This window comes from Lepidochelys kempii, chromosome 20 (assembly GCF_965140265.1).
Source record: "Lepidochelys kempii isolate rLepKem1 chromosome 20, rLepKem1.hap2, whole genome shotgun sequence".
NCBI lineage: Eukaryota > Metazoa > Chordata > Testudines > Cheloniidae > Lepidochelys > Lepidochelys kempii.
The window spans coordinates 3,374,810-3,402,225 of record NC_133275.1 but is presented as its reverse complement, the minus strand read 5'-3'; the positions used below and the strand labels follow the sequence as shown (position 1 = coordinate 3,402,225).

At 64.7% G+C, this 27,416-nt stretch overlaps 1 protein-coding gene across 2 annotated transcripts in view; it reads right to left on the bottom strand.

The window, feature by feature from the left end:
• Positions 1-5,326: 5,326 nt before the first annotated feature.
• LRP1 (LDL receptor related protein 1) overlaps positions 5,327-27,416 on the bottom strand; it is a 182,825-nt gene continuing 160,735 nt past the window's right edge. The window contains exons 59-89 of one of the 2 annotated variants that reach the window (XM_073318798.1): positions 27,135-27,325; positions 26,540-26,745; positions 25,726-25,914; positions 24,799-24,947; positions 24,340-24,433; positions 22,960-23,076; positions 22,718-22,837; positions 21,990-22,112; positions 21,567-21,692; positions 21,106-21,222; positions 18,871-18,977; positions 18,448-18,580; positions 17,927-18,046; positions 17,172-17,294; positions 16,274-16,420; positions 15,227-15,361; positions 14,162-14,281; positions 13,578-13,846; positions 13,319-13,497; positions 12,421-12,527; positions 11,869-11,985; positions 11,335-11,511; positions 10,651-10,791; positions 10,204-10,377; positions 9,633-9,794; positions 8,909-9,083; positions 8,328-8,432; positions 7,864-7,928; positions 7,485-7,575; positions 6,969-7,113; positions 5,327-6,738 (exon numbers count right to left, since the gene is read on the bottom strand). In XM_073318798.1, coding sequence (XP_073174899.1) covers positions 6,598-6,738; positions 6,969-7,113; positions 7,485-7,575; positions 7,864-7,928; positions 8,328-8,432; positions 8,909-9,083; positions 9,633-9,794; positions 10,204-10,377; positions 10,651-10,791; positions 11,335-11,511; positions 11,869-11,985; positions 12,421-12,527; positions 13,319-13,497; positions 13,578-13,846; positions 14,162-14,281; positions 15,227-15,361; positions 16,274-16,420; positions 17,172-17,294; positions 17,927-18,046; positions 18,448-18,580; positions 18,871-18,977; positions 21,106-21,222; positions 21,567-21,692; positions 21,990-22,112; positions 22,718-22,837; positions 22,960-23,076; positions 24,340-24,433; positions 24,799-24,947; positions 25,726-25,914; positions 26,540-26,745; positions 27,135-27,325 — 4,365 coding nt within the window. In that variant the 3' untranslated portion in view covers positions 5,327-6,597. The remainder of the gene's footprint in view (positions 6,739-6,968; positions 7,114-7,484; positions 7,576-7,863; positions 7,929-8,327; positions 8,433-8,908; positions 9,084-9,632; positions 9,795-10,203; positions 10,378-10,650; positions 10,792-11,334; positions 11,512-11,868; positions 11,986-12,420; positions 12,528-13,318; positions 13,498-13,577; positions 13,847-14,161; positions 14,282-15,226; positions 15,362-16,273; positions 16,421-17,171; positions 17,295-17,926; positions 18,047-18,447; positions 18,581-18,870; positions 18,978-21,105; positions 21,223-21,566; positions 21,693-21,989; positions 22,113-22,717; positions 22,838-22,959; positions 23,077-24,339; positions 24,434-24,798; positions 24,948-25,725; positions 25,915-26,539; positions 26,746-27,134; positions 27,326-27,416) is intronic. The other variant, XM_073318799.1, reaches the window with a different exon arrangement.

The window sequence follows — 27,416 nt, the reverse complement described above, 5'->3', positions numbered from 1 at the left end:
GGCTGGGCCCACGGCCTGCTGGGTGCTGGGCATGGGGCGGCTTGGGGGGAGGCCGGGGGGAGGCCGCAGGAAGGCCGCCGGGTCTCTGGCGCAGCACCAGGTGGGCGGGGGCACCTCAGGGAGGCTGCTGAGAGCTGAGTCTGATCTCCCCCATCCCGGCACCGCTCTGTGTGCCTGCTGCAGCCCCCCCCGTGCCCCTCCATCCTCCTTTGCTGCCACAACTGCCGGGGGAGGAACACGCCTGATCCAAGCTGTCCTGGGGGGCTCAGAACAGGGCGGGTGGGGGGAGTGACACGAAGGGGCTGGCAGCGGGCAGGGGAAATAGGCTGATACAGGATGTTGTTGGGGGGGGGAGGGAGCTGGGACGTAGCTGGGGAGGGGAGGTGGCCTGGAGGGTTGGGGGGGGGCTTGGAGCTGAGTCAGTTTAGCCCATCTGAGCAATGGGGGGCATGGGGACAATAGTACAAATATTGGGGGGGGGGTCTGGGGCTGTGGGGGCTAAAGGGAAACTCCCCAATGATCAGATCTGGGGGGCTGAGGAATCCCCATTCACTCCCCCAGGTCCTCCTGGGGGCACAGGGTGAGGGCAGGGGAGGGCCTGGGCATGCCGGAGGGTGCATACCCTGCTCTCTCCCTGTGCCCCCCACAAGTCTCCCTGGGCCGTTGTGGGATGCCTGGGAAGCGCTGGGCATGGAAGTGGGGAGGTGTGGTACTAGGGCCTGGATGCACCTTCCTGCAAGATCTGCCCATCCCCACCCCTCTGGCTTCCCTGAGCCCATCGGCAACAGATCACAGCGAGATCACAGCGAGCCCGGCCCCAACTCCACCTGGAATGGACCCACCCGCCCCAGTAAGAGACAAGCCCTGGCCCAACGGGCTCACAGGCTGAATGGACGAGGAGTGGGAGGGGAAACCGAGGAACAGAGCGGCGTTGTGACTTGCCCAAGGTCAGGAATAGAATCCAGGCGTCCTGGCGCCCCTTCTGATGCCGAACCCACTAGACCTCGCTGCCTGGCTCGAGTTTCTGCTCCTTTCCGGTCTGGCTCAGCCATGTGGCCAACGCGCCCGACTGGCTGGAATATCGGCCGAGCCACAGGGCGAAAAGGGCTCGAGAAACGAGTAAAAGAAGAAAACCCTGGAAAAGGAAGAAGAGAAAAAGAGAGACACCCCCCCCCCCACGAAGATTTCAGACCCGATAAGTGAACAAAGCGCCAAGATGAAAAGAGATCTGAGGCTGGAGCCTCTTGCGGCCATTATGGGGCCTTTAATGGTCTGTTTGTTTCTTTTCAAAGACAACAGCAAAGTCTTCAGCTGAGAATTGAGGAGCCAGGGCGGGGGCTCAGCCAGCGCCCCCCAAGCGGGGAGGGGAAAGGTTTAACGCAGCTAGTCTCTGGTAGAAGGGTCAGGGCTGAGGAGTCTCTAGCAAGGCTGGGCTAGAACTCCTGGGTTCTCTCCCAGCCCTGGGAGGGGAGTGGGGTCAAGTGAGTAGAGCTGGGGGGGAGGGGGCTGGGAGCCAGGACTCCTGGGTTCTCTCCCAGCCCTGGGAGGGGAGTGGGGTCTAGTAGGTAGAGCAGGGGCAGCAGGATGCCTGGGTTCTGTTCCGGGCTCCACAGTTTCCCTGCTGGCTGGCAGGGCTCCGGCATGTCCCGGGAGGAGCCCGTGGGCCCAGGGATGCGGCTTAGCACTCGCTTCCTGAGCCTGTGTGACCTGGGGCCAGGGGTGCCGTGGCCCCAGAACACCAGGGCTCTGTTCCTGCCCCTGCCAGCGAGCCGCTGGGCGCCCGCCCGCCCGCTGTGCTCAGAGCTCCTTGGGGCAGGGGCTGTGCAGGGCCCCGCGGAGCCCCCTGCCAACGGCTCGTCCCTCTGGACGGCGCGTGTGGGGAACAGACTGACCTTCCCCCGCTCTCGTGAAAGGTGCCCAAGCAAGTGACGATCCCAGAGTCTCCATTAGCTCAGCCGCAGGCTCCCCATCCAACCCAGGGCTGAGTGAGGAGCTGGGTCCCCATTTGTGGGGAGCTGGGTCCCCATGGACCATTCAGCTCCCAGGCTGTGGAAAGGAAACTGCATTACGGCCAGATCTAGGCCACTACAGACGTGCCTCTGCCATGCACCGTTCTGGGGGTGCCCCTCACTCCCGACCCGCAGCCCCCTGCTACCCCAGCCCCGCCGGTGCCCCCCACTCCCGACCCGCAGCCCCCTGCTACCCCAGCCCCGCCGGTGCCCCCCACCTCCGACCCGCAGCCCCCTGCTACCCCAACCCCGCCGGTGCCCCCCACCTCCGACCCGCAGCCCCCTGCTACCCCAGCCCCGCCGGTGCCCCCCACTCCCGACCCGCAGCCCCCTGCTACCCCAGCCCCGCCGGTGCCCCCCACTCCCGACCCGCAGCCCCCTGCTACCCCAGCCCCGCCGGTGCCCCTCACTCCCGACCCGCAGCCCCCTGCTACCCCAGCCCCGCCGGTGCCCCCCACTCCCGACCCGCAGCCCCCTGCTACCCCAGCCCCGCCGGTGCCCCTCACTCCCGACCCGCAGCCCCCTGCTACCCCAGCCCCGCCGGTGCCCCCCACTCCCGACCCGCAGCCCCCTGCTACCCCAGCCCCGCCGGTGCCCCTCACTCCCGACCCGCAGCCCCCTGCTACCCCAGCCCCGCCGGTGCCCCTCACTCCCGACCCGCAGCCCCCTGCTACCCCAGCCCCGCCGGTGCCCCCCACTCCCGACCCGCAGCCCCCTGCTACCCCAGCCCCGCCGGTGCCCCCCACTCCCGACCCGCAGCCCCCTGCTACCCCAGCCCCGCCGGTGCCCCTCACTCCCGACCCGCAGACCCCTGCTACCCCAGCCCTGCCGGTGCCCCCCAGCTGGATGAGACTGGGCGGGGGGAGGTGCTGTGTGTGTGTGTTCCCTAAAGGGGATGGTCCCATCCTGGGGGGGGGGGGGGTTGTTAAACCCAGCTTCCCCCCGCCACACTCCAGTCTCCCTATCCCCTTCCCAGCCCAGCTCTGCTGAGTTCCTGAGAGCGTTGGCGCCATCTGGTGGCCGATGTGGGGGCTCCCCACCGTGGAGCTGGGATCCCATCCAGCCCCCAGCAGGCCCATGTGTGGGGAGGGACAGGATGGGGGGCACAGTAGCATCTGTGGGAGAGGAGCTGGGGTCAGCAGGGCCTGGCCCAGACGCTCAGCACTAAGGGGGTGTGTGAGCTGCTGCTGCTCAGCCCCCAGCAAAGGCAACTGGGGTCCAGGGCTATAGGGAAGGGGGAGGCAGGAGCAATGTGGGGCTGGAAGGGACCTGGCTAGTCCAGCCCCTGCCTCAGCGCCCAGTAACCCCAGAGCAGGCCTGGCCGGGGGTTTGTCTGGCCTATTTGCACAAAGCTCCAGTGAGGGAGACGCTGACGTCTTCCTCGCCCCAGCAGGGCCAGCGCTGGCTGCCTTGGGGTGCAGGGAGAGCCCCCCCACCTGCAGGTGCATGGCATCCGACAGCTCCGAGCCGAGGTGCTACGGCTCACTGGGGTGCCGGGGGCTGCCTGAGCTCTGGGGCCGTGTTCGTGTGACCAAGTGGGAATTTTTCATATTTTGTATGATGCCGGTGTGTGCCTCAGTTTCCCCTACGTGGTGCATGGTTAACTAGGTGGGGGGCGGGGAAGGGTGTTTGCTCTTTGCAGAGACCCAGGGCTCTGTGTGACTGTTGCCTGGCCCAGCCAACGGCCTGGCCAGTCGGTACCTAGCAACACGCCCTGTGGCTGGCCGCCCCGCTGTGTGGGAAGCCAGCAGGTCTGACCAGCCGGAGAACAACAGGCCAGGTGGCCAGGTGGGCCTGGGACAGAGGAGGGGGACTTGGGGGGGCGCTGGAAGCAGGACACACTCTGGACTGGGGCTCAAGGGGGGGTCAGAGCGAGCTGTGGCTCTGAAGTGACCCTGAGGGTCCAGGCTGTGACTTTCTGCTCTCTGACACCCAAGGACGTCCTAGGCCACGTTCCAGCCCCTCCGGCTGCCCGAGCGCTGGCTGGGTCACTCCGAATCAGCAAGTCTCCCCTGGGTGCCCAGTCCAGCTGGACTCGCTGCGGGGAGCTCCCAGCGAGACCCAGGGGGCTGGCGGCTCCGAGGTTCACTCCCAGGAGATGGGGAGGCTGAGGGGTTCCCCCCAACGAGCCAGTGGGACCCTAAGGGGGCTGATACGCTGCAGGGTCCCCCCCAGAGCCGGGCGCACACACCATGTCTGTGGATCCATTCCAGTTGGGTTCGCGGCTGTCTCCCCGAGCTGGGGCTCGCCCAGTGCTTGGGCGGCCAACAGACCCTTATTACACGGGACGTCCCTGCTTTTCTCAGCTCTGTACAAGCTTGCAAGTTGCTGGCGGCGGCCAAAAGCAGCAAGAACCCCCCACCCCACCTGGTTCACCAGGGCCACTGGGGGGCACACGCTGGCTGGTAGCCAGGAGAGGGGCTGCGAGGAGCCAGCGGGCGGGAAGACACCAGCTTGGGACAGACACGCTTGGACCTACACGTGAGCACACGCCTGGTGCATACGCGCACACACTCAGCAGCCTGGTGCGCCGGGGGTGTGTCAGACCCACAGAACCCTGCCTGAGCGTCCTCTCAGCTGGGTCCAGGCGTCAGCAGAAGAACAGCGGGGGCGGGTGTGTGGTTTGTGCGTGTTCAGAGGGGCAGGTCTGATGGACCGAGGGAAGGGAAGGGAGGTGGGGCTGGGATGTGCCCCCAGGTGTGGGGGTCACCTGTTTGGGGAGCAGGCAGCTGGCCTGGGTGTGGTGCTGTGGGGCAGAGTTAAGGTGATATTCCAGCAAGAGGGCAAGGGGGGTTGACACTTACCCGGCTCCTCAGTGCTAACCCGTCTGGCTCAGGGGCCTGGCTGGGGCTCTGCGGGGAGCCGGACGGAGTCATGGGGAAAGGGGGAGACAATGGGGGGCTGCTGCCCCCTTGTGGCAGTACCAAGTACCGGCAGATTTGCACCGAGCTAGGACCCCTGCTCGCCTGCCTCCCCCGCAATGCTTTCTGCTCCCCCCTCCATATGCCCAATTGCCCCCTGGGGAAGGCAGGGCAAGCCCTGTTCCTCCAACACCCCGTGTCCCTGCTGTGGGCACCGCTCTGACAGGTCAGGGGCTGCCTCTTGCCCTGGGTCAGCCCAGTGCCTGGCACGACCGGGCTCTGATCTGACGGGGGGGGGCTGTCTCGTGCCCTAGGTCGGCATCACCCGGCTCCAGTGTGCTGGGATGGGGGCCGTCACCCTGTGCCTGCAGCAGCTGGGGCAATGTCGCCCCAATCCCAGGTGAGCCGCTGGCCCAGTAGCCCCCCAGCCCCCTCCAAGCAGCAGGAGCCGGGCCGCAGTTTTTAAAAATTTTATTTATAACAATCTCTGTGTTTAGTTGTAAAGTAATCCAGCAAAAGTTATGAAAAGGCGCCCCCCCGCCAAAGGCCGGAGGGGCCCCGCCCCCCGCAGGTGCTATCCCGCCCCTACTAGAAAAGCTAGGCCATTCGATTCGGTTTTCAAAAAAATGCTGGTGGGAGAAACGAGGGGAGAGGAAGCTGGCCCCGCGGGGCAGGCCGGCGGCAGCCCTAGGCGAGCCCGGTGCCCGGCCCCCCCCTCCGGCCGCAGGAGCATGCTCTAAACATGGCGCCAGGCGCAAAGGGAAGGAGCCCCCCGCAAGGGCCCCCGCTCCAGCCATGGGGCGCCCCCCCCCCAGGAATCAGTGCCCGGGCCGGGGGAGGGGAGGAAAAGGGGATCCCACCCAGAGAGTGCTCTGGGGCAGGTGATTGGAGGGGTGGGAGCGGGACGAGGGTAGGAAGGTGATTGGAGGGGTGGGAGCGGGACGAGGGTAGGAAGGTGATTGGAGGGGTGGGAGCGGGACGAGGGTAGGAAGGTGATTGGTGGGGTGGGAGCAGGGGCGGGAAGGAAGGTGATTGGTGAGGTGGGAGCGAGGAAATAGATTGGTGGGACAGGATTGCAATGGCGAATGGGGATGGGAGGGGCGGGGCTGAGGACAAGGGGGAGGAGCTCTCATCACTTTCTCCCATGCACCATCTGGCTCCTCCCCCTGCAGGTGCTGGGGGGGGAGGCTGCATGTAGGGGGGGATCGAGTCACGGTGTCGGCCCCAGACTGATTTGTTCGTCGCTTCGGGGGGGCTGGACATGGCGCCCCGGGGGGGGGAACCCACCGGAACCCAACCGAGGAGCCGGCAGCTCCGGGGGGGGTGCGTGTGTGTGTGATTGCAGGGTTAATGTTGCCCCGCAGCCCCCCCAGCCAAGGGGGGATCCCCGCAACAGCCTTGGACCCAGCCCTATGGAGCCAAGCCGGCTAGTCCCCTCCACTTGAACCCCTGGCTGTTCCTGCTCCGACACCCCCCTGGCTTCACCCCTCGCTGCCGGCTCGTCCCGCAGGGGGAGCCTGGCCCGGCCCGGGGAATAGACAGGTAATAATACTGCTCACATATAAAAGTAATAATCCTTCATTTGTACATTTATACAGTGTCTGTCTCCCCCCACCCCCCCAGCTTGTCTCTTTATTGGCTTTTCCAAACCGGCGGCACTGCAGCCCCCTCCCCCCGTCTCTGCCCCCTGTGCTAGGGGGTTGCCCAACCCCCCCCGTCCCTGCCCCCTATGCCAGTGGGTCAGCCAGGTCGTCGTCCGCGCCCCGCGACAGCAGCTCCCGCTTCTCGTCCGTGCTGGCCAGCGAGTTCCGGCTGTTGTGGGCTCCCATGTAGAGGGTGGCGTAGACGGGGTTGGTAAAGTTGGTGGGCTGGGGGAGAGAGCGAGGGGTGAGGAAAGGTAAGGGGGGGGGGGGGGGACAGAAGGTCCCCATGGGGGGGAGCCTTCCACTGTCCACCCCATCTCCTCTGCAGTCCCTGCCCCGTCCCCCTTCCCCACCCCAGAGTTGAGAGCCTCCCCCTCCGCAGCCCCTGCCGTCTCGGGCCAGTGGCACCCCTCCTGCAGGGTCCCCGTGGGGCCGGCTCCCACCCCCACCCTCACCTTGTCTGGGTCCAGGGTGAAGTCGGCGTCCAGCAGCTCCCCCACGTCGTCCTCCGGCTCCCCCTCGTACATCTTGTAGGTGGGGTTCCCGATCTCCACGTTCATGGCGCCGTTCGTCATCCGCTGGTGCTGGAAGCCCTTGGCGCTGGGGAGCAGGGGGCAAGCACAGGGTCAGCGCTGGGCATGGGGGGCAGAGGCAGGTGCCTGTCAGAGCGGGGGGCAGTGTGTGGGGCAAAGTGCTTAGGGAGCCCCATGCTGCAGGGAGTGAGCCATCCATATCACAGGGGCAGGGCCCCACAGCCAGGTGACCCTGTGACTAGGATCTCGGCCCCGGGCCAGGTCCCCCCAACCCACCCCCTGTCCCGATAACTCCTCCAACCCACCCCCTGCCCCGATAACTCCTCCCCCGGCCCAGGGCCAGGTCCCCCAAAACCGCCCCGTCCTGGTAACACTTCCCCCAGCCCAGTACCAGGCCCCACCCCCGGCCCAGTAAGATCCTGCCCCCCCACGACTCACCCTTTAACCCGCCGCTTGTACCAGAAGACCGCCAGGGCCAGCAGCACGATGAGCAGCAGCAAAATGATGGGGATGACGATGGAGGCCGTTCCTGGGGCGGCAGGGACAGGCGGCGCATCAGGGCCCAGCTGGGGAGCCCCTAACCCCCCCCAGGCCCGGCTCATGGGGTGGGCTCTCCACTGTCTGCAGCGATCTGGGCCTGGCGCCGAGGTGCCCGGGGTGGGGGGGCGGGAATGGGGCGCTGAGCCCCTCGCCAGCTGAAAGGGGACTGAGAGATTTCTATGGGGGAGCAGTGGGATGAGCTGGCTCTGTGGGTGCAGACACCCGCCCTCCCCCGGGGACCCCCAGGGAGCAGGGAAATGCCCCCCCATATACATACGGCCGCTCTGCTGCTCGCTGACCACAAACTCCTCGCACCGCAGCCCCGTCAGATCCGTCGTGCACCTGGCAGGGCGGGAGGCCAAGCGCAGGATTAGGGGGAGTGGGGCGCAGGGATGGGGGGCACACGGAGCAGGAACACAGGGAAGGGGCACGTGGATCAGGGAGGGAGCGGGTTGGGGAGCACGGAGAGTGTCTGGACTGGTGGCTCGCAGAGCGGGCGCCCCTGCTACTCGTGCCTCCTCCATTTCGGGGGGGGGGGGAGATACCCCCCCTGTTGCTGGGGGGGCTCTGCTGAGATTCGGAGCAGGGGACACATCCCGGCAGCTCCCGCTCAGGCAGCTCCTGGCAGGACAAGGGGGCTGAGCTGGGCCCTGCATGGGGGCTTTGCCATGGGAGTGCCCGGCCGGCAGAGCCGCCCCACAGCCCCGTCACCCCCATGCCACAGGGCCGGGCGGTGCTTACTGGCATTCCGGCATCTGTGTCCTGCTGTTCATGGCGCAGGTGCCCCCGTTCAGGCAGTAGTTGTCGCAGGTCAGGCAGCTCCGTGCCACCTTGCCATCCGGGCAGCTGTAGGGCAGAGACGGGGCAAGGTCAGCGCACGCACCCCGATCCCTCCTCGTGCCCCCACACTGTCCCTGGCCCCCCCCAGCTGTAGGGCAGAGACGCGGTGGGGTCACCACATGCACCCCGATCCCTCCTCATGACCCCCCGCCACTGCCTCTGCCCCCCAGATGTAGGGCAGAGATGGGGCATGATCAGCGCACACATCCCAAACCCTCCAGGTGCCCACCCCACTGACCCTGCTCCCCCTACCACGCCTGCAGCCAGGGAGCTGGGCGCGAGGGCTCTCCAGACGGGGCCGGCCGGGCGCAGAGCCAGCTCCCCTCCATGCCCCGATCACCAGGGCGCTGTTCTGGGCAGAGCAGCTCGGTGCCCCTGTTCTCCTAGCCCTGCCCCCATCACAGTCCCTGCCCGCAGGCAGGCTCAGCTGCCCCCAGACGCCAGGCGTGGCTGGCACCCTTCCCCCGTGAGCGGACACTTACGTGCAGGTGACCTCGCCGGTCTGCTTGTTGATGCTGCACGTGCCCTCCTGGCAGCGGGAGCACTTGCTGACCTGGCAGCGGGCGCCCTCGTACTGCGGCTGACAGCGGCACTGCTTGGCCCCGCCGGCCGCCAGCTGGCACACGCCCTCGTTCTCACAGTAGTCGAAGCACTGGCCTGTGGGGGAGAGGGCAGGCAGTGGGAGGGGGGAGTGGAGGGAGCAGCAGGGCCCATGCCCTGACCTCTTGGTCCCACTCCCCTCCCTGCTGGGGAGAGAACCCAGGAGTCCTGCCTCCCAACCCCACCCCGCTCTCTGACCGACCACCAGACCCCACTCTCCTCCAGCTCTGGGGAGAGAACCCAGGAGTCCTGGCTCCCAACCCCACCCACCTCTCTGACCGACCACTAGACCCCACTCTCCTCCAGCTCTGGGGAGAGAATCCAGGAGTCCTGGCTCCCAAACCCCTACCCTCCTCTCTGACCACTCGGCCCCACTCCCCTCCCAGCTGGGGAGAGAACCCAGGTGGCCTGGCTCCCAACCCTGGCCCCTCTGACCACTAGACCCCCCCCACTTCCCTCCAGCTAGACCCTAATCCCCTGCCAGCTCCGGGGAGAGAACCCCAGAGTCCTGATTCCCAGCACCCCCCACCCACCCTGCTCCGACCACTCCGCCCCACCCGTTCCCGGCTGGGGAGAGGACCCGGGCGTCCGGCTCGCCCCACTCACGGTACTGGCAGTGGTCGCCGAGGAAGCCGGCTGGGCAGCGGCAGTTGGGCTGGTTGCCCTGGTTGACGCTGCAGCTGCCGTTGTTCAGACAGTATTCGGCACACACCTGCTGGTTGCACCGGGGCCCAGTGAAGCCGGTGGGGCAGCGGCACGTCGCCATCCCTGGGAAGGGGGCCAAGGCGTCAGCGGGGCGGGGCCGCGGGAGTCGCTCGTGAGGACGCTGACACCAGAGCCTCGGGGCTTCGGACCCTCCGCTCAGCTCTGGGCACCGAGGGCAGCCGGATCCGCCCAGCTGACGCTCGCTCACCAGACCGGCCCTGCCCCGGTCCTGCCTCCCACACTGGCGCCGGGGGCTCCGGGGCACGGCCCAGCCGGCCCCGTGTCCCTGGGCGCCCGCAGCTCCCAGCCACACCACCCGGCCCCTCCAGCCCTGATCTCAGCCCTGTCGGACCACAGCCAGGGCAGCTACCCCGGTGCCCCTCCCCCAGCCCCACGGGCCCCACCTACCCCGGTGCCCCCCCCCAGCCCCACGGGCGCCCCTCCCCCGGCCCTGGCTGGCAGTGCCCCATACCTGAGGGGGAGGCGGCGCAGGTGCCCCCGTTCTGGCAGTAATCCCAGCACTGGTCCAGCTGGCACTTCTCGCCGTTGTAACGCGGCTGGCATCGGCACTTGGCCTGCTTGCGGGCGTTCAGGAAGCAGCTCCCCCCGTTCAGGCAGACCAGGTCGCAGGCGTCGCTGGTCGGGACTGGAGAGCGCGGGAGGGGCGTGAGCGGGGCGGGCACAGTGCCAGCCGAGGGGCTGGTACCGCGCCCTGTGGGCACACGGCTCTGGGTGGACCAGCAATACCCCGGACTGGGCCGGGGGGCAATCTTAACCCTTACAGTGCCGGCGGGGGCAGGGGAACGTGGTGACCCTGGGAGATGCTCTGTCCACCCAGTGGCCCCCCTCTTGGGCAGCATCCCTTGGAGGGGGCGTGGCCTTGCTGCAGCTTCCTCCCCCCCTGGGGGGCACCACCTACCGACAGGCGAGACGGTGGGCGAAGGGATCACCACGCACGTGCCGTTGTCCAGCCGCTTCCCGTTGGGGCAGGTACAGACGGGGCCGCTGGGGCTGAGTAGACAGAGCCACTCGCATTTCTTCCTGTCGCAGGGATTGGTCACTGCGAGAGAGAGGGGAGGGGTGTCTGGGCGAAGGGAGCGCAGGGTGGGGGGTACCTGGCCGGGCACCCCCCGGCCGTCCCAGTGCTTGTAGCATCACCCTCCGGAGGCGCCCACCCCCTGGGGCTCTTCCCAGGCTGTCCGGCATGCTGCTGTCGCTCCTGGCTGTACCCGCTCTGGCTGGCTGCCTGGCCCCTTCTCTCTAGGGCAGGGCTGTGACTCCCCGCGTTGGAGAGGTCTAGTTCTGAGTCCTCTTCCCCCTCCCTTGTTTGTGACATGCTAGGTCCGAACAACAAGCCCATCTACCCTGGTATCTGGCCCCCTTCCCTGCTGCCCCGGAGCAGACCAATGGGCCCATCTGACCTCGTGTCCCCCAGCCCCAGCCACCCCAGCTCAGGCTGGAGAGGGCTGTTCAGTGGTTGTGACCCCTCTTTCCTTTACGGCTAGGCAGAAGAGGGTGCCCAGTGCTGTAACCCAGGGTGCTCCGGGCAGGGCAGAGGAGGCCGAGCAGCCCTGGGGGGTCCCTGGCTGGCCCCGGGACTCACCATCCGGCTGCTTGTACTGGTGGTAGAGCACCACGTCGGTGGCGTGGTTCAGCCCAGACGTCAGGTTGGTGACGGGCCCGGGCCCGAATTTGTGGATCTTGAAGATGCGGTTGTTAATGTAGGTGACGCCGTAGATGTAATCCTCAAAGATGTCGATGCTGAAGGGGTGGCTCAGTCCTGGGGGGACAGGGCGGGAGGGGTGCAGAGTCAGCTGTAACCGGATACCTGCTGCGTGTCTGGCCAAGGGCCTCTCTACCCCGGTATCAGGGCTGCTGCGGGAACGGGGCAGGACACGGGACGCAGCACGATTGGCTGAGTCGAGGGGGGAGCTCTGGGGGCTGGGTCTCCTCCGCAGCTGCTCACTGGTGACCCCTTGTGGGCAGTGAGGGAACAGCTCCGGTCCCTCTGTCTCGGTGCGCTCTGGAGACAGGATGCCAGATCCCTGCGCCCTGGGAGGGGGTGGGTGGTGGCTGCCTGTCCTACGGAGACCTCCCCCGCCCCAGCCCAGCCCGGGTCTCTGCAGCAGCCTCTCACCTTTCTTGTTATCGATGGCCACGACGGGGTCGGTGCCGTCGAGACGGATGCTGCCGATGACAGAGAGCTTGGCGTCGGCCCAGTACAGCCGCTCATTGTGATAGTCGACAGCCAGGCCTGCGGGGAGACACGCGCTGAGACCCCGTCGGTCTGCAGCCCGGGCGGGCAGCTCCGCACGGCCGGTGAGTTGTGGGCCAGACACCCCAAGATGGGCTGAACGGCAGCAGGGCCCGGCTCCCAGAGTCCCCAGGTGCGGGACCCCCAGGAAGAGGGCAGATGGGGCAGAAGTGAGGTGTTGCAACAGACTCTCCAGGTACCCAAGCACTTTGAAGTGGCGTTGGTTACAGAAGAGGGAAACCAAGTCACAAAGCAACTTACCCAAAGCCATACAAGACAGAGGCAGACCTGGGAAGAGAACCCAGGAGTCCTGGGCTGGTGCCCTCACTCCGGAGCATGCTACCTGCCTGAACCCTCGCTGGGTGGAGGGGGACCCAGAGCCCCGTTTTGAGCTGCTCACCCCCTGCCCTGCCCACCGTGCCCGGCCCTGCTCACCTGTCGGCCACTGGATGTTGTCCTGCACCAGCGTCTCCCTCATGGTCCCATCCATTGCGGCCGTCTCGATCTTGGGGTGGTTGCCCCAGTCAGACCAGTACATGGTCCTGTGAAGGGAGGAAAGGCCGTGGTGGAGTGGGTCCCTGGGGGAGGGGAGGGGCGGAGCGGCACGGCCCCTGGTGCCCAGCCCCCGAAACTGCAGTGCCCCAGGCCCGCAGCCCCACTGACCTCAATGGCCTGTTTATGCTGCAGAGACGCGGGATTGAGCCGGAGGCACGCTGGGAACCCGGCTTGGGGCACGACGGGCCCTCAAAGGGTTAATCCGCACCAGCCCCGAGGAGGGGGACCTTGGCGCCTCCCCATGGCAGTTACTCCATCGCCCCACGACGCCAGGGGCCTAGGCACTCACACCCAGCAGGGATCCCCCTGCCCACACGCCCCAGGGGGACACCCAGACACCCACTGGGGCAACCCTGAGGCTGCCCAGCCTCCCTGGGGTAAGATGGGGGCCTCTCCAGCCGGCAATGGGGGACATGTGTCGTGGGGGAGGGTGGTGGCAGATGGGGGGAGCTGGATATGAGGGTGGTGTGCGGGTGCCAAATGAAAGAAAGGGGATTGGTCAGGGGAGCTGGATACAGGGGTGGGGGTGTCTCTTACCCTCAGAACGGGTCGAGCACTATGGCATGGGACAGGGTGGGGTGCAGGGGCTGGAATGGGGGGGCAGGGTGTGAGACGGGGTGGGGCACAGGCGCTGGATACTGGGGGGCACGGCATGGGATGGGGTGGGGCGTGGGGGCTGGATAGGGGGGCAGGGCATGGGACAGGGTGGGGTCTGGATACAGCGGGGGGCAGTGCAGCGGGTGGGATGGGGGTTTTGGATGGGGGGCGGGTCTCGTACCCTCGGAGCGGGTCGACCACGATGGCGTGGGGCTCGTCGATCATGCCCGAGATCAGGGTCTTGCGGTTGTCGCCCTTCATCTGCGCCACCTCGATGACGTCGCGCCCGGAGTCCGTCCAGTAGACGTTCCCGGCCACCCAGTCCACGGCGATGCCCCGCGGCATCTTGAGCCCTGAGATCTGCAAGGCAGAGAGAGGCGGGGCCTTAGCGCTCTGGCCCGGCTCGCCCCGGCCCCCCGGAGCCCCGAGCGCCCGCTCACATTGAGGTGGGTGACGCTCCCATCCAGCTGCCGGCGGTTGCGGTTGGAGGCGGTGGAGGCGGCAGACGACGGCAGCTCGCGGTAGGAGATCTTGCCCGTGTGCCAGTTGGTCCAGTAGATCTTGTTGCCCTTGACGTAGATGTCCATGGCGTCGATGCGCACGTTCTCGTCGCCCTGGAAGGCCGGCTCGTAGGCCGAGTTGGGGTTGAAGGGGTACATGCTGCGGATCTTGTTGTCGTCGGCGATGTAAAGGATCTGCTGCTCCGAGCCTGCGGGGGGACAGCTGTCGGCTGGGGGCCCAGTGGAACGCAGCTCTCAGGGGGCACAGGGGAGGCGCCCGCTAGGAGGGGGCGGGCTTGGCCAGCTCTGGGCAGTGGGACTGAGCTGCGGCTCTGGCTCGTTCCATCAGTCAGGGACGGGCGGAGGGGCCAGGGTGGAGCCCAGCAGCCTCCCACCATGGGGCAGATCCTGCCAGGGCCGTGTGGGACAGATGCTGGGGGTGCAGGGACAGGAAGGGATTGAGAGGGGGGAGCTGGGGTCCCAGGGAGATGGATATGCCTCCAAACCGCCCGCACCCCATGTACCTTCCGCCTTGCACGTGTGATGGGTCTTCATGAAGTTCCGGGCGCAGCTGCAGACGTGGGACCCCTTGGTGTTGTTGCAGAGCTGGGAGCAGGTCCCGAACGTCGAGCACTCGTTGATGTCTGGGAGGGGATCAGAGGCAGACAGGCCGTGAGGGGACCGGGGGAGCTGCGACGGGGCAGGGGGGCCCACAAGGGCTGTCCTACCTGAGAGCAGAGGGTGCCGCACGGCGGCAGGCGATACATCCCCTCCCGGGAACCACGGGCTGGCACAAAACAGCTCCGAGCTCCAGGGTAAGGCGGGCTGAGGCCAGAGGTCCAGGGGTGCCTGCGTTCGACCCCATTCCGGCTCCACCCTCGTGAGCACCCCAGCCCCGGCCCAGAAGCTGAGCCTTAGTGCCCTGCTGGTCTCTCCTGGTGTTGGCCAGGACTCTTGGGGCGCCAGGGATCATGCCTTCGCCACTTGGGCCATGCCCCCCAGCTGCTCAGCAGAGCAGTTCTCCCACGCAGGGAGAGCGGCAGCTACTTGGCGGTGACGGGACCTTTGGGGAGCCAAGGCTGGGCCAGGGATGGGCCGTCTGCGGAGAGCTCCGGGAACGTGGTGCCCAAACTGGCCGTGCCGTCCGCCAGGCCAAGGTCAGGGTGCCAGTCAGCTGCTCCCCACCTGGGCGGCGTTCATGGAACATGCTTCTGAGTTCTAGTGGGTGAAGCACTTGACTGGGACTCGGGACACCTGGGTCCTATTCCTGGCACCCGCCAGCTGAAAACCAGGCCCCTCTTCCCCAGAGTCCCTGGGCATTCTGGGAAATCTTGCCCTTGTCTCCTTCAGAAGACTGTCCCCGGAAAGGCAGGGCACTGGTGGCCACAGCTGGGCATGGCCCTGGGACTGTGCTACGCAACAGGCAACCCCCCATTCCTTGAACCTGCCCCATACCCGTGGGGAGCATGGTCAAGCCCCCGGTCCCTCTTGGGAGTTCAGCAGAGCCCCGGTCCCTGGAGGCAGAGGCCAGGCCGGGCTCTGTTCTGCCCCTCCCGCCCGGCAGAGCTCTGCACCCCGTGGCGTGGTACCTTGGCAGGTGTTTTTGTCGGGGGCTTTCTGGAAGCCACTACGGCAGGTGCAGTACACGGCCGTCTGGGACTGGATGCACTTGGCCTCGTCCCCGCACATGGTCACATTGGTGTGGCAGCCGTACATCTTGGGATCTGCATAGGGGACAAAGGGCCAAGCAGTTCGTCAGGGCGTGGCCATGGGTCCAAGGACTGTACCAACTGCCGCGCTGCCCCGGAGCCGGCACCTTCCCCCCCGGGTGGCATCTGTGGGCGAACGTGGGACCTCAATAGGAGAGCAGATTTCAGGCCTCCTGGGAACACTGTCCCAGGCCTGACAGAGCAAAACCTTGGAGGGAGAGGGCTGCTGGGAGAATCCTGACCCGCAGCCCCTGCTAGGCTCCTGGGCTCCCCAAATACAGCCCTGCTGGTGCCCCTCAATCCTGACCCACAGCCCCCTGCTAGCCCAGCCCTGCCCTCTGTGACCGTCTGTAGTATTACGGTCGCCACTTTTACAAGACTATGATAAATTTTGTACAAAGAATGCCTTGTGAGAGATCATTTGAAAACTCATAATCTGCTGAACATTATTGTCTTGGTACAATATGTCTATGTCTATCTATTTCCTGTATGTGAAATAATAAAATTCTACTATGTATCATTGTTATAACCTGTTCCAAGGTTCAGACAAGCAGCTGCAAACTAGTTTTTCAGAGACAAAGACATGCTAGCACCCCAGACAGGTGTTAAAGAGCTATCACCAGCTTAAGCAACCGTTCTTCAGCAGCAGGAAGGTGTAAACAAGAAATTAACATTTCCTCACAGAGAAAGTTCAACCCCCACGTCCGCCGCCCCCCAGTTGGGGGTAACCCTCAAAGAGGGAGGGTGATATAAAAATGAGAGACAATGATCTTCAACTCGCCTCTCCTTCTCCCATCTCTCTGCTCAGGACATCAATGAACACCCGAAGGACTCTGACCTGAGGGAGGGGTCCCTGGCTGAAAGGAAATCCAGCCTGTGAACTAGTACAACTTGTGGCCAGAGAGACTGGCTGTACATCCCACTCACCGCCCTGGGAACACTGCTCCTCGTCCGAGCCGTCCCCGCAGTCGTCGAAGAAGTTGCAGCGCAGGAGGGCGCTGATGCATTTCTTGTTCTTGCAGAGGAATTCGTTCTTCTCGTGGTTGCAGCTCTTGGGCCTGGCGGTGGGTGACTCTGTGGGGCCGGCAGGGCAGTGGGCTTGAGACCAGAGCATGGGAGCAGCTCTGGGGGCTCAGCGGCACTGTCCCCGGCCCCACAGACAGACACACATTCCCTGCCTCAGGAAGGATACAATGGGGAACAGTGCAGGAAGAGGGGGTGGGGGCTAGTGATTACAGCAGGGGTCTGGGAGCCAGGACTCTTGGGTTCAATCCCTGGCTCTGGGAGCAGACCGGGATCTAATGGTTAGAGCGGAGGGCTGGGAACCAGGACTCCTGGGTTCTATCCCTGGCTCTGGGAGCAGACCGGGATCTAGTGGTTAGAGCAGAGGGCTGGGAGCCAGGACTCCTGGGTTCGATCCCTGGCTCTGGGAGCAGACAGGGATCTAGTGGTTAGAGCAGAGGGCTGAGAGCCAGGACTCCTGGGTTCGATCCCTGGCTCTGGGAGCAGACAGGGATCTAGTGGTTAGAGCAGAGGGCTGGGAGCCAGGACTCCTGGGTTCGATCCCTGGCTCTGGAAGCAGACAGGGATCTAGTGGTAAGAGCAGAGGGCTGGGAGCCAGGACTCCTGGGTTCGATCCCTGGCTCTGGGAGCAGACAGGGATCTAGTGGTTAGAGCAGAGGGCTGGGAGCCAGGACTCCTGGGTTCTGTTCCTGGCTCTACATGTGACTTGCTCTGTAGCCATGGCTAAGGTGGGGATCCTGCCCGGGCCTAACTCCGCTCATCTCTAGAACGGGCTAGTTGCCGTGACCTCAGGGCTGCTCACCGCAGTCCCGCTCATCCGTGCCGTCCCCGCAGTTGTCGATGCCGTCGCACTGACGCCCAATCCACAGGCACACGCGGTCGTTCTTGCAGCGGAACGGTCGGCCGGGTGGGCACTGGAACCTCACTGCGCCGGTGACAGACAGGCGGAGCCGGTGAATGGAGACGCCCCGGCCTGAGTCAGTCCCACGCTGCCCAGCCCCGTCCCCACCACAAACAGGCCCAAGTGCCAGGACTCGGACTCCACTGGAGGGCCCGGCCCAGCTGGAGAACCTGACTCCGAACGGGTCTGACCCAAAACTCTCTGGAAATCCCCCAGGGTCACCTGCCTTCTTCCAGGCCCCCAGGCTGAGATGGCAGGGAATTGCCTGGGTGGGATAGCAGGTGATCCATGCCCCATGGGGCAGAGGGAAGCAAAAGGCCGCCAGGCTCCAGCCCCTGACCCAGTGCTCCCCCCACCCCCCACGCTAACCTCCCAACTCTCTGCTTCCCCAGATCCCTGCCAATCACACTGGGGATCAAATTCCTTCCTGCCCCCCAAATCTGGCAATGGGCTATCATGTCACCAGACAAGACAGAGGATTCTCTGGGTCAGCTCAGGGCACCGCCTACCCCGTCCAGCTGCGGCTTCATTTCCAAAAGGTTCGCCCTCATGCCTCCCAGAGCCCCGCCCCCTCCAGCACCCCCCCCGCCCATCCCCGCAGGCAAGGATGCGGGTTAGCTGGGGGCAGGAGGCCGGGCAAGACAGGGGACACTCACAGCACTCCTCGGGGTTCTCGTCCGAGTTGTCCCCACAGTCGTCCTCTCCGTCGCACTTCCACGCCAGCGGCTTGCACAGGGTGTTGTTGCACTGAAACTCGTCCAGGGGGCAGGTGCGCACTGCAGGGAGGGGGAGATGGGCGCGTAAGGGACCGCGCTCGTGGGCTGCACCCGGGGGCAGGACAGGGGCAGGAGCTTGCTGGAGCCCCCTCAGCTGGCTGATCGGAAAGGAGCCCCGGAGACTGATCCCAGGCCCGGGGCAGCACCCCCCATACAGCCACAGCAGGCCCATGGATCTGGGGGGCAGACACCCAGGGGCAGGTTCTTGCCCTTTATTTATTGGCAGGCACGGCCCTGCAACGCAAATGCCCGACGGCACGGGCAGGTGGGGTGCGTGATTCCATCCCAGAGCGGCTGGCTCCCTCATTAGGCTCCGGAGTTAAGCCGGCCGCCAGGCATGGGGTGGTGTGTGTGGCTCAGGACACGGGGGAGGGCGAGCCCTCCGGCCGCGCTGCGGTTACCCCCGGTGCTGCAGTTCTCCTCGTCGCTGCCGTCCATGCAGTCGGCGTCGGCATCGCAGCGCCAACGCATAGGGACGCAATGCCCGTTCTTGCACTGGAACTGGTCGAACTCGCAGCGCAGCGTGCAGTCCTTCTGCAAGGCGGGAGGAGACAGCAGGTGAGCGGTGGGGCCCCGGGAGACAGGACGCAGCCCTGCAGGTGACCCCGCCCGGGCAAAACTGCGGGGTGGGCTTGGCAGAGGGGGACCTAGCACAGATCCAGCCCCAGGGCGTCGCGAGCTACCCAGGTGCCAGCCTGGTGCCACGTGAGGAGGCCACAGCCCGGCTGGCACCCAGCGCCCCCCTTGCTGACAGCTGCAACGGCCTGGGCCCCAGAGCTGAGACTGGCTGGCGGGGGGAAGCCGCCCCCTCTCCCCGTCCATACCTCGTCGGAGCCGTCGGCGCAGTCGTGGTCCCCGTCGCACTTCCAGCGGCCGGCGATGCAGCGCCCGTTGGCGCAGGAGAACTCACTCTCCGAGCAGGGCCTGGGCGCTGGGGGCAGAGGGGAGAGAAGACGGGGATATCCCCGGTGAGCGGCACGGCTCGCCGGGCGGGCGGGCACGGACACAGACACGCATTCAGCGGCGCCGGGGGAGTGGGACAGGAAGAGGAGCTGGGGAAATGGCCAGAGAGGCGCATGGCTCATATTGACTTCAAATGCCAGCCCTGGCCCCAAAACCATCCCAGCTTCCCCAGAGTGATGAGGGGGGAAGGGAGGGAGGGACAGTCCCAGCTCTAGCTACCCCCTCCGGCAGCAGCGCCATCTCCAATCCCCACGCCCCTGGGGTCCCCCGTGTGGAAGGGGACAGGGACAGGCTGAGACTGACCCATCAGCGGCTACGGCTCTCGTGCACTCGCTGCGTGTGGCTGCCGCCCCCTGGTGGCGGTGGGGAAGGTGGGACACATTTGAGCTGCATCTCCTAGAGCTGAGGCTGCACCTCAGAGCTGCTGGCTCCCGCAGCAGAGCTCGGGCCCGGCAGAGTGATGCCCAGGAACGCAGGGAGTGCCAATGGGTATGCTGTCATGGTGGGCCCGACGTGTCTCCTGGCACTCCCTTGCTGTGTCATGGAGCTGCTCTGAAGGTCACAGCAATCCCCGCTCGGAACGGGGATCTGCTCCCGCCCCCACAACTCATTGCTTTGCCAGCCCCAAGGCTCTGCGCCAGCCTGGAGGAACCTGTTGGATTACTTTCACCCCCATCTCCTGCTCCACCCAAGGGAGATCATGCGCCATGTCCACTCTGGAGGCATCAAGGGGGTGGGAGGGGAGGTGCAGACGGGGGCTGAGGCTGTGGAGAGCAGACTAATCTGGGTCAGCTTGCAGAAGCATATGGGGCAGGGGTAGAACTTGGAGCTAAATATGAGCCATGCATGGGTCCCGGTTGGTTCCGGATGCGGTAATATTTAACCCTTCCTCTCTCTGTGCCTGGGGGCAGCAGATTCTGGGAGATTCAGCTGACCATGTTCAGAATGATTATCCAGGTTGATCTTCCACCCGCCCCGCATCCCCTCTGCGCCAGGTCTGTTTGTTTATTTATTTACTGAATACTTAAAATGGAATTAAGAAGATTTTGGCAGGAACCTACCTCTGAGCGCCCCGTAACGACAGTGTGAAAATGGAGAAAAACGTAAGATGAGGTGAAATGGCACAAACTCAAATACACAACATGAGAGCAACAAAAAAGAAAAAAAAAAAAACATCCTAAAGACTGGAAGGAGACTGGAGGGGCAAGGACCAAGGACTGAGAACTGGTTTATGCAGTCTGTCCCCCTTGACTGACTGGGTGAGGCCTCGTCTCTACGCACATACGCAGTGGATCAGTTAAATCAGTTTAGTTCGCTTGGTGTCAACCCGTGTGGTGACACTCTGATTTCAGTTCAAGCTGATCCTAACCGGCTTCCACTGAACTGCAATCAGGGTGTCCAGATGGCCTCCTGCCATGGGTCAGCTGCAGGTGTGTCCACACGGGAGTGGAAGGCGTGCTTCCCGGCTCAGGCAGGCATCCCTGCGTCTGGTGGAGACATAGCCTTCCATCGGTTTAAAATCACACCTTACTGATGCAGCCGTGCAAGCAGATTAGCCAAAAGTGATTTTGTGCCAACGGCCGCATGGATCCTCTGACGTCGCACTTCAGCTAACCCGATCCAAGACACTGGGGAACTGATTTAAGAGCAGCCATGCAGGGGAAGGGAAGGCTGCGCTCATGGAAATACACCCCTTCCTCAGCAGTTCAGTTGGCATGGTGCACAGACCGGGCACGTCCCAGTGCTGGGATCACCTTCCTCTGTCTCTCTCCAGGACACACAACAGACCGCGCGGGGGGGAGCCGGGAAGCCTGGAGACACGTTGTTTACAGGGCAGGCCCCTGACACAGCTTGCAAGAAAACAGCCCCATATACATCTGCTCATTGACCCACCAGAGAGCAGCCCAGCGGGGTCCTCCTGTCTCCACCCACAGCAACCAGCCTCCCCCCGAAGTCTGATCTCCAGCAGCAGGACCAGCCCACGCCCGCATGCCGCACTCAGCATGGGGCTACGCATCTGCCGCAGGCTGCCCCAGGCTGGAGGAGGCCGTTCCCACCCCCCGCCTCCCCCGCGTGGGGCTGACGGTGGCACGTACTGCAGCTCTCCTCGTCCGAGTTGTCCCCACAGTCATTGTCGTAGTCGCACTGCCAGCGGCCCGGCACGCACCGGTTGTTCTTGCAGCGGAACTGGTACGGCTCGCAGGTGCGCTCGTCTGCAATGAAAGGCGGGGGGCGGGAGAAGGGAAGAGGCCAGGAATGGGGTGGGCCGTGAAATGGGAAAAAAAGACCAATGTCAGTTTCGTCTGCCCGCCTGGGGGGCAGGCACCCCGGTAGGTGCGGGAGTGCTGAATGCAGGTGCCCCGCCCCAAGTGCCATGAGCAGATCTACGGTGGACAAGAGAGGCGGCCGTGACCCCCATCAGAGCCAATCAGCCCCCCCCCCCACACCTGGTGACTGACCCCCTGATCTGCGGAGACCAGTCCCCGGTATGTAGCAGGAGCTGCAAGAGCTGCTCAGCCCGGCCGCCCCGGCCCTGCCGACCATGGCACCAGCTCACCGCATTCCTCCTTGGGCTCATCCGAGCTGTCCCCACAGTCGTCCTCCCCGTCGCATTTCCAGCGCGCTGGGATGCATCGGCCCGAGTCCTTGCACCGGAACTCGTCCACACCACACGTCATTTGTGCTGAGGGTGGGAGAGAAGAGGCAGAGGGGGGTTAGCGTGGGCCAGCACCCCCATCTTCGCCTCCCCCGCAGGGCTCCCCAAGTTGCAGCCCTTGTGGCTGAAGGACAGAGCTGTGGGATCCTCGGTCTACCTCCCAGCAGGCCAGGTGGCCCCAGCTCAAAGCCTCCATCCCTGCCAGCCCCCTTGTCCCAGGCCTGAATGGGGCTCTGCTGGGGCACAAGGGGGGGCAGGATGCCACACGCTCCACGGTTGCCAGCCCCGCCTCCCGCCCCCGGCACCGGGGGAACTGCTCCTTACTGCAGTTGGCGGGCTCGTCTGATCCGTCCACGCAGTCGTTGTCCCGGTCGCACACCCAGACGCGGGGGATGCAGCGCTTGGTGACGGCACACTGGAACTGATTGGGGGCGCAGGTCACCTCCGCTGCGTAGGGGGCACAAAGGAAAGGGGAGTTGGGGGCGGCCCTGCAGCAGAAACTGGGGCTCTGCCTTTGATCACCCCCCAGCGCAGACGGGCTTCGGGGCCCGGGGCAAAGTACCCAGCAATGCCCCTGGACGCCACGGCAGCCTCTGAGTCACGGCCGGGATAATCACGAGCCTCTTTTCCCACAGCGACGTGACGGGCAGCTCGGGAACGTCACACAGGAGTCCTCTGGCCTCAAAAGCAGGAACAAGCGCTTTCCAATTAACACCTAGGCTAATTGAGCCCCTGGTCAGCTCTGGGGGACGAGAGGATGGGTACAAGGCAGTGCTTTTCAAATGGACAGGAGGAAATGTTGTTTGGCTATTTTGTAACCTGTGGAACTCATGGCTACTAGATATTAGGAGTAAGCCTTTATCTGAATCAGAACAGCAGCGACTCCAGCAGGGATACAGAGAGCAGGGCTGTCCGTGCTGCAGACAGCAGAGCGGTGGGAGGAAGCAAGCCCCCCACCCCCAGTCATGTGGTGATCGATCGCAGCCATGAGTGCCCGCAGGCAGGAGGCCGCCCCCCAGCGCCACGGTATCCCTTGTGGGGAGGTCACTCACGACAATCCTTCTCGTCCTCGCCGTCCCCGCAGTTGTCCTGCCCGTTGCAACGGAAGATCCCAGGGATGCAGCGGTTGGTGTTGGTGCATTTGAACTGGCTGGGCAGGCAGACGTGGATATCTGGACAGAAAAGGGGACACAGTGAGGGGAGAACTCACTCCTCGCCTGGACTTGCATTGCTGCTATTGGGACACTGTAGGATCAGGAGCCCTGCTGGGGACCCAGGCGTCCAGGGGCCGTACCGCAGTTGGCCTCGTCCGAGTTGTCCTGGCAGTCATTGTCTCCGTCGCAGATGAAGGCCGGGTTGGTGCAGATCCCGGTGGAGCACTGGAACTGTCCTGGGCGGCACTTGAATTCAGCTGGGGGCGAGAGAGGGGAGGTGGTGATGCCTTGCGCCAGATGAACCCCGGCATTTCCATAGCTCTGGGAGACACACACAGGGCAAACCTGGCTGCCGCAGGGACCCTGGACTGCCAGCACCACGAGCACAGGCCCCTACTGCATGAGCCAAAGGAGCAGCTCCATTGGCTGAGAGCAGCAGTAGGCTGTTATCCCACCGCGCGGGGAAGCATGTTACACAGGCACTCCTCACACTGGAGTCAATGGGGCTGCAGAGGTGGCAGGAAATTGGCCCAGAACTTGTTTACAAAATTCAGATATGAATTGTTTCACCCATCACTGAAATGCAGCCATCTCTGGGGTGGAGCATGGCTGCTGTTTAACAGCACGCTGCAATGCTGCACAGCCAATGAGGAGAGGGAGCAAACAAGACTCCCGTCTGCAATTAAAAGCAGGAGGAAGATTCCAGGGAGCTGTAGGGCACTGGCCATTAAACACCCTATTACTGCAAGTCACACCTGGGCTCGCTAACAACCAAGTCTGAGGACTCCGCTGCATAGGCCAGCCAAGCCAAGGGGAGTGCGCCCCCTGCTGAGTCACCTGTGCACCCCCTTCTGCACAGCACCTCCGGATCAGCAGTGACTCAGAGAGACGAGCGCCCCCCTGCTGAGTCACCAGGCAGTCGGCAGGCCCAGCTCTGCTCGGCTTCAGAGTCCCACCTCACCCCCCGCCGGGGGCTGTGCCGTGCTCTCGGCTCCCCAGGCAGTAGTAGGGCCGGGTTTTGAATTCCTTGCCAAGGTGGCCCCTAGGGCTCTACGAGGGGAGCGGAGCTGGGATGGAACGAACTCCCCTGACTCACAAACCTTCTGGTTCCTGGGGGTGATGGGGTTAACAAGGCTGCTCAGCGAGGTTCTCACTGTGGACCCCTCCCTCGGGAAGGGCTGCCTGGGGCTCTGGAGCTGGCAGATCTCGCGGAGAAGCCAACCGGGAGCCCGGGGTAACTGGATGTCAGGGCTGGAGCGGGTGCTAAGCAAAGGATCCATTTCATCCCCAGCCTGTTCAATGTTTTGTCCCCGCACAGGCGCCAGGAGCCATGCTGGGAGTGGCGGCTGCAGGAGCAGGGGACCCCACCCCACCCCACCTTCCGAGCGGGCGGTGCCTGGCAGTGCAGCTGGGGCCCCTGTGCCTCTCCTTGGGGTCACCAATGGGGGTGGGAGCTCAGCCCCGGGGGTGGTGCAGCGCCTGGGTCTGGTTGTACTGGGATCCCACCCCCCCGCACTCACGGCAATCCTCGGGCTCGTCCGAGCGGTCCCCGCAGTCGTCCTCTGTGTCGCATTTCCACCAGAAAGGGATGCACTTGTCGTTCTTGCAAACGAACTGTGGCAGAGAGACGAGGACATGAGGCCAGCTCCACGCAGGACCTGGGGGCAGCAGCATGGGGGCGACCCCCAGGACCAATGGGGCCCAGGGAGCTTTTCCCTATGGGTCTCTCCACCTGCCCTACCCCCTGTCCAGCGAGATTCATGGAGAGCAAGAGGGCTAGCTGCCCGCTCCACCCCGCCCCCAGCCGCACATCTCCCCTCTCTGGAGCCTCAGCCCCACATCTCCAGGGGGCCAGGAGTAAGAGAGGCTCCGGCCTCCGCGTCTGGCGGCGGTTACATGTAGACACCGGGGATGCCACTGCACCCGCCCAGCGCCACGGGGCCCTGGCAGCAGCGGGCACGGCCCGAGGGGCGGGTTACCTGGCTGGCCGTGCAGTTGGAGACGCAGGTCTTGCCATCGCTGCCCAGGTAGAAGTTGGTGGGGCAGGCGCACTTGTGGCTGCCGCCCGGGGACAGGAGACACAGGTTGCTACAGCCGCCGTTGTTGGTTTTGCAGGGGTGACTGGGGACTGGGGAGAGGAGAGTGCGCTGGGGTAAGAGTTTCTGCGGGGAGACTGTCTGGGGGAGCAGCTGGTTCCTGACCCCCACTCTGCAGGTGATCCCCCTCCCTCGTTGTATGTCTCCCCTCGCCCTTCATGTTCTTCCCCCACCGTCTCTCCTTCACCCTCATCCCAGCCCTACTCCGCACAGGGTCTGGATCCCAGTTGGTGTGCCCCAGCCCCATGCAATCCGGGGAGCCCCCCTCGGAGCTGTGCACACGGGAAGCGGAGGCGGGCAGCGGTCTCTCCAGCGGGGTCCATGCTGATCCGAGAGCAGACCCAGCAAGTAGCGACTCTGTGGCCATCCCTTCTAGATCCTGATCCACCTGCCAGGTCCCGACCGGACTCCAGACCCCATGGGCAAGCGTGTGCGGGCTGGAGAGAGCCCGGCCGGCAGGTCAGACACTGGATGGCAAGTGTGGGGCTGGGGGCCAAACCCGGCTGGGGCTGCTGACCACAGAGACTAGACTGAGACCTGGCAACTCACTTCCCAAGTGACCGCCCGCCATTCGGGCGGCTGGGAATGAGGATGTGTCTCTAACTAGAGCCACTGATGGGATCCAGATGCCAAAGCCTTGGGCGCTCACCCCCACTGCGCCAGCTGGGCCCCACCCCTCCCTCAGAACCCCCTGGGAGACGGTGTGAAATCAGGGAGCCTTGTGCCTTGGTTCCCGCAGGGCTGCGGTCCCTGCCCTTGCTGAGCCAGCTCCTGGCGACGGCCCCCCACCCTGGGCTCCGTCCCCCTCACCGTCTGGCTGGCGGTAGGCATGGTAGATGTGGATGTCCATGGGCCGGTGTAACGTGCTGATCAGCATGGACTTGTTGGCGCCGGTGGTCTTGTGAGCTCGGTTGATGGACTTGGTCTCCCAGTCGGTCCAGTAGATGTAGTCCTCAAAGAGGGTGAGCGCAAAGATGTGCGGGATGTCCTGGCTCAGCACTGTGGGGAGAGGGGGCAGCTCAGACGAGGCAGGGACGCAGCCCCCTTCCCCATGGGGAACCCCGTTGTGCAGGATGGAGCACTGCCCCCCGCGCAACTCCAGGTGTGAACGTGGCGCCTTCTACAGACCAGACACTGCAATCCCCTGCTGCTGAGTCACCTACGGGACTTGGCCCCTTGGCCGCCAGGCCACTCAAGCCGGGGACTGGAAGTGCGGAGGGGAGGGGATTTTAAGAAGACTTTAATATTAATACACGAGCTCTTGGATGCACCAGTGTTAATTATCCCCCTGCACTCCTGAGAAGCAGGGGATGAGCACCTGCCTTGCACTACAGCAGCATGGCTCTCCATGAATCCCACAGCAGCTACAGCTCATCCCTGGTTCCTATATAGGGAAACTGAGGCAAGAAGCAAAGGGGAGGTCATTTGCCCAAGGGCATAGAGAGAGTCGGCAGCAGAGCTGGGATTAGAACTCAGGAGTCCTGGCTCCCAGTGCCTTGCTCTGTGCACTAGGCAACACCCCCGCGTTCCTAGGTCAGGACGAGAACCCAGGAGTCCTGGCTCCCAGTCCCGTGCTAAAACCATTTGTGTTTGACAGAAAGCTGCAGCTGCCGGCTGGCCTCACCGATGTGCCGGTTGGAGCCATCCAGGCTGGCAAACTCAATGTAGTCCTCCCGGGCATCGGCCCAGTAAATGCGGCTGTTGATGTAGTCCAGGGTGAGGCCGTTGGGCCAGGTGATCTTGGTGTCTACGATGACACTCCGATTGGTGCCGTCCATCCCGATCTTGCCGATCAGGGAGTGGTCGCCCCAGTCTGTCCAGTACAGGTAACTGGGGTGCAAAGGGAACAGCAACGGGAGAGATTGAGTCAATCGAAAAGGCACCAACAGTCCTGCTACAGCGGCCTTCTGTCCGCCGTACAGGAGGGGAAAGTGAGTCACCAAGTGGCAGAGAGATTTCCCAGCATGTAAGAGGCAGAGCTGGGAGTGGGAACAGAACCCAGGAGTCCTGCTCCAATCCCCTCCTCCAAGCACTAGCTCACACTCCTCTCCCAGAGCCGGGAACAGAACCCCGGAGTCCTGATTCCAGGCTCCCCGCTCAGAACAGAAATTCTAGGGGGTGCCGTGGACTGGGGCTGATCCGCAAGCCCACGGAAGGGAGCTCGGAGCATCCTGTGTCCGGGAACAAGGGAAAGGTGAGACCCGGCCGTGCCCCCTCACCCGTTCTGCACGTCCACCACCAGCGCCCGCGGTTCCCGCAGCCCCGAGTTCACCAGCACCGTGCGGTAGGCCCCGTTCAGCTTCGACACCTCGATGGTGTCCCTGCCCTTGTCGCACCAGTACAGGTTCCCGCCCACCCAGTCCACGGCCAGCCCGTCGGGGTTGCTGAGACCGGTGCGGTGAAGGACCTGCTGGGAGAACGGGACAAGTCAGGGCCTGTTCACGGAGAGGATCCTACCCCGCTCCCGCCCAGAGACCTTGCCCTGGCCCCCCTCATCCCGT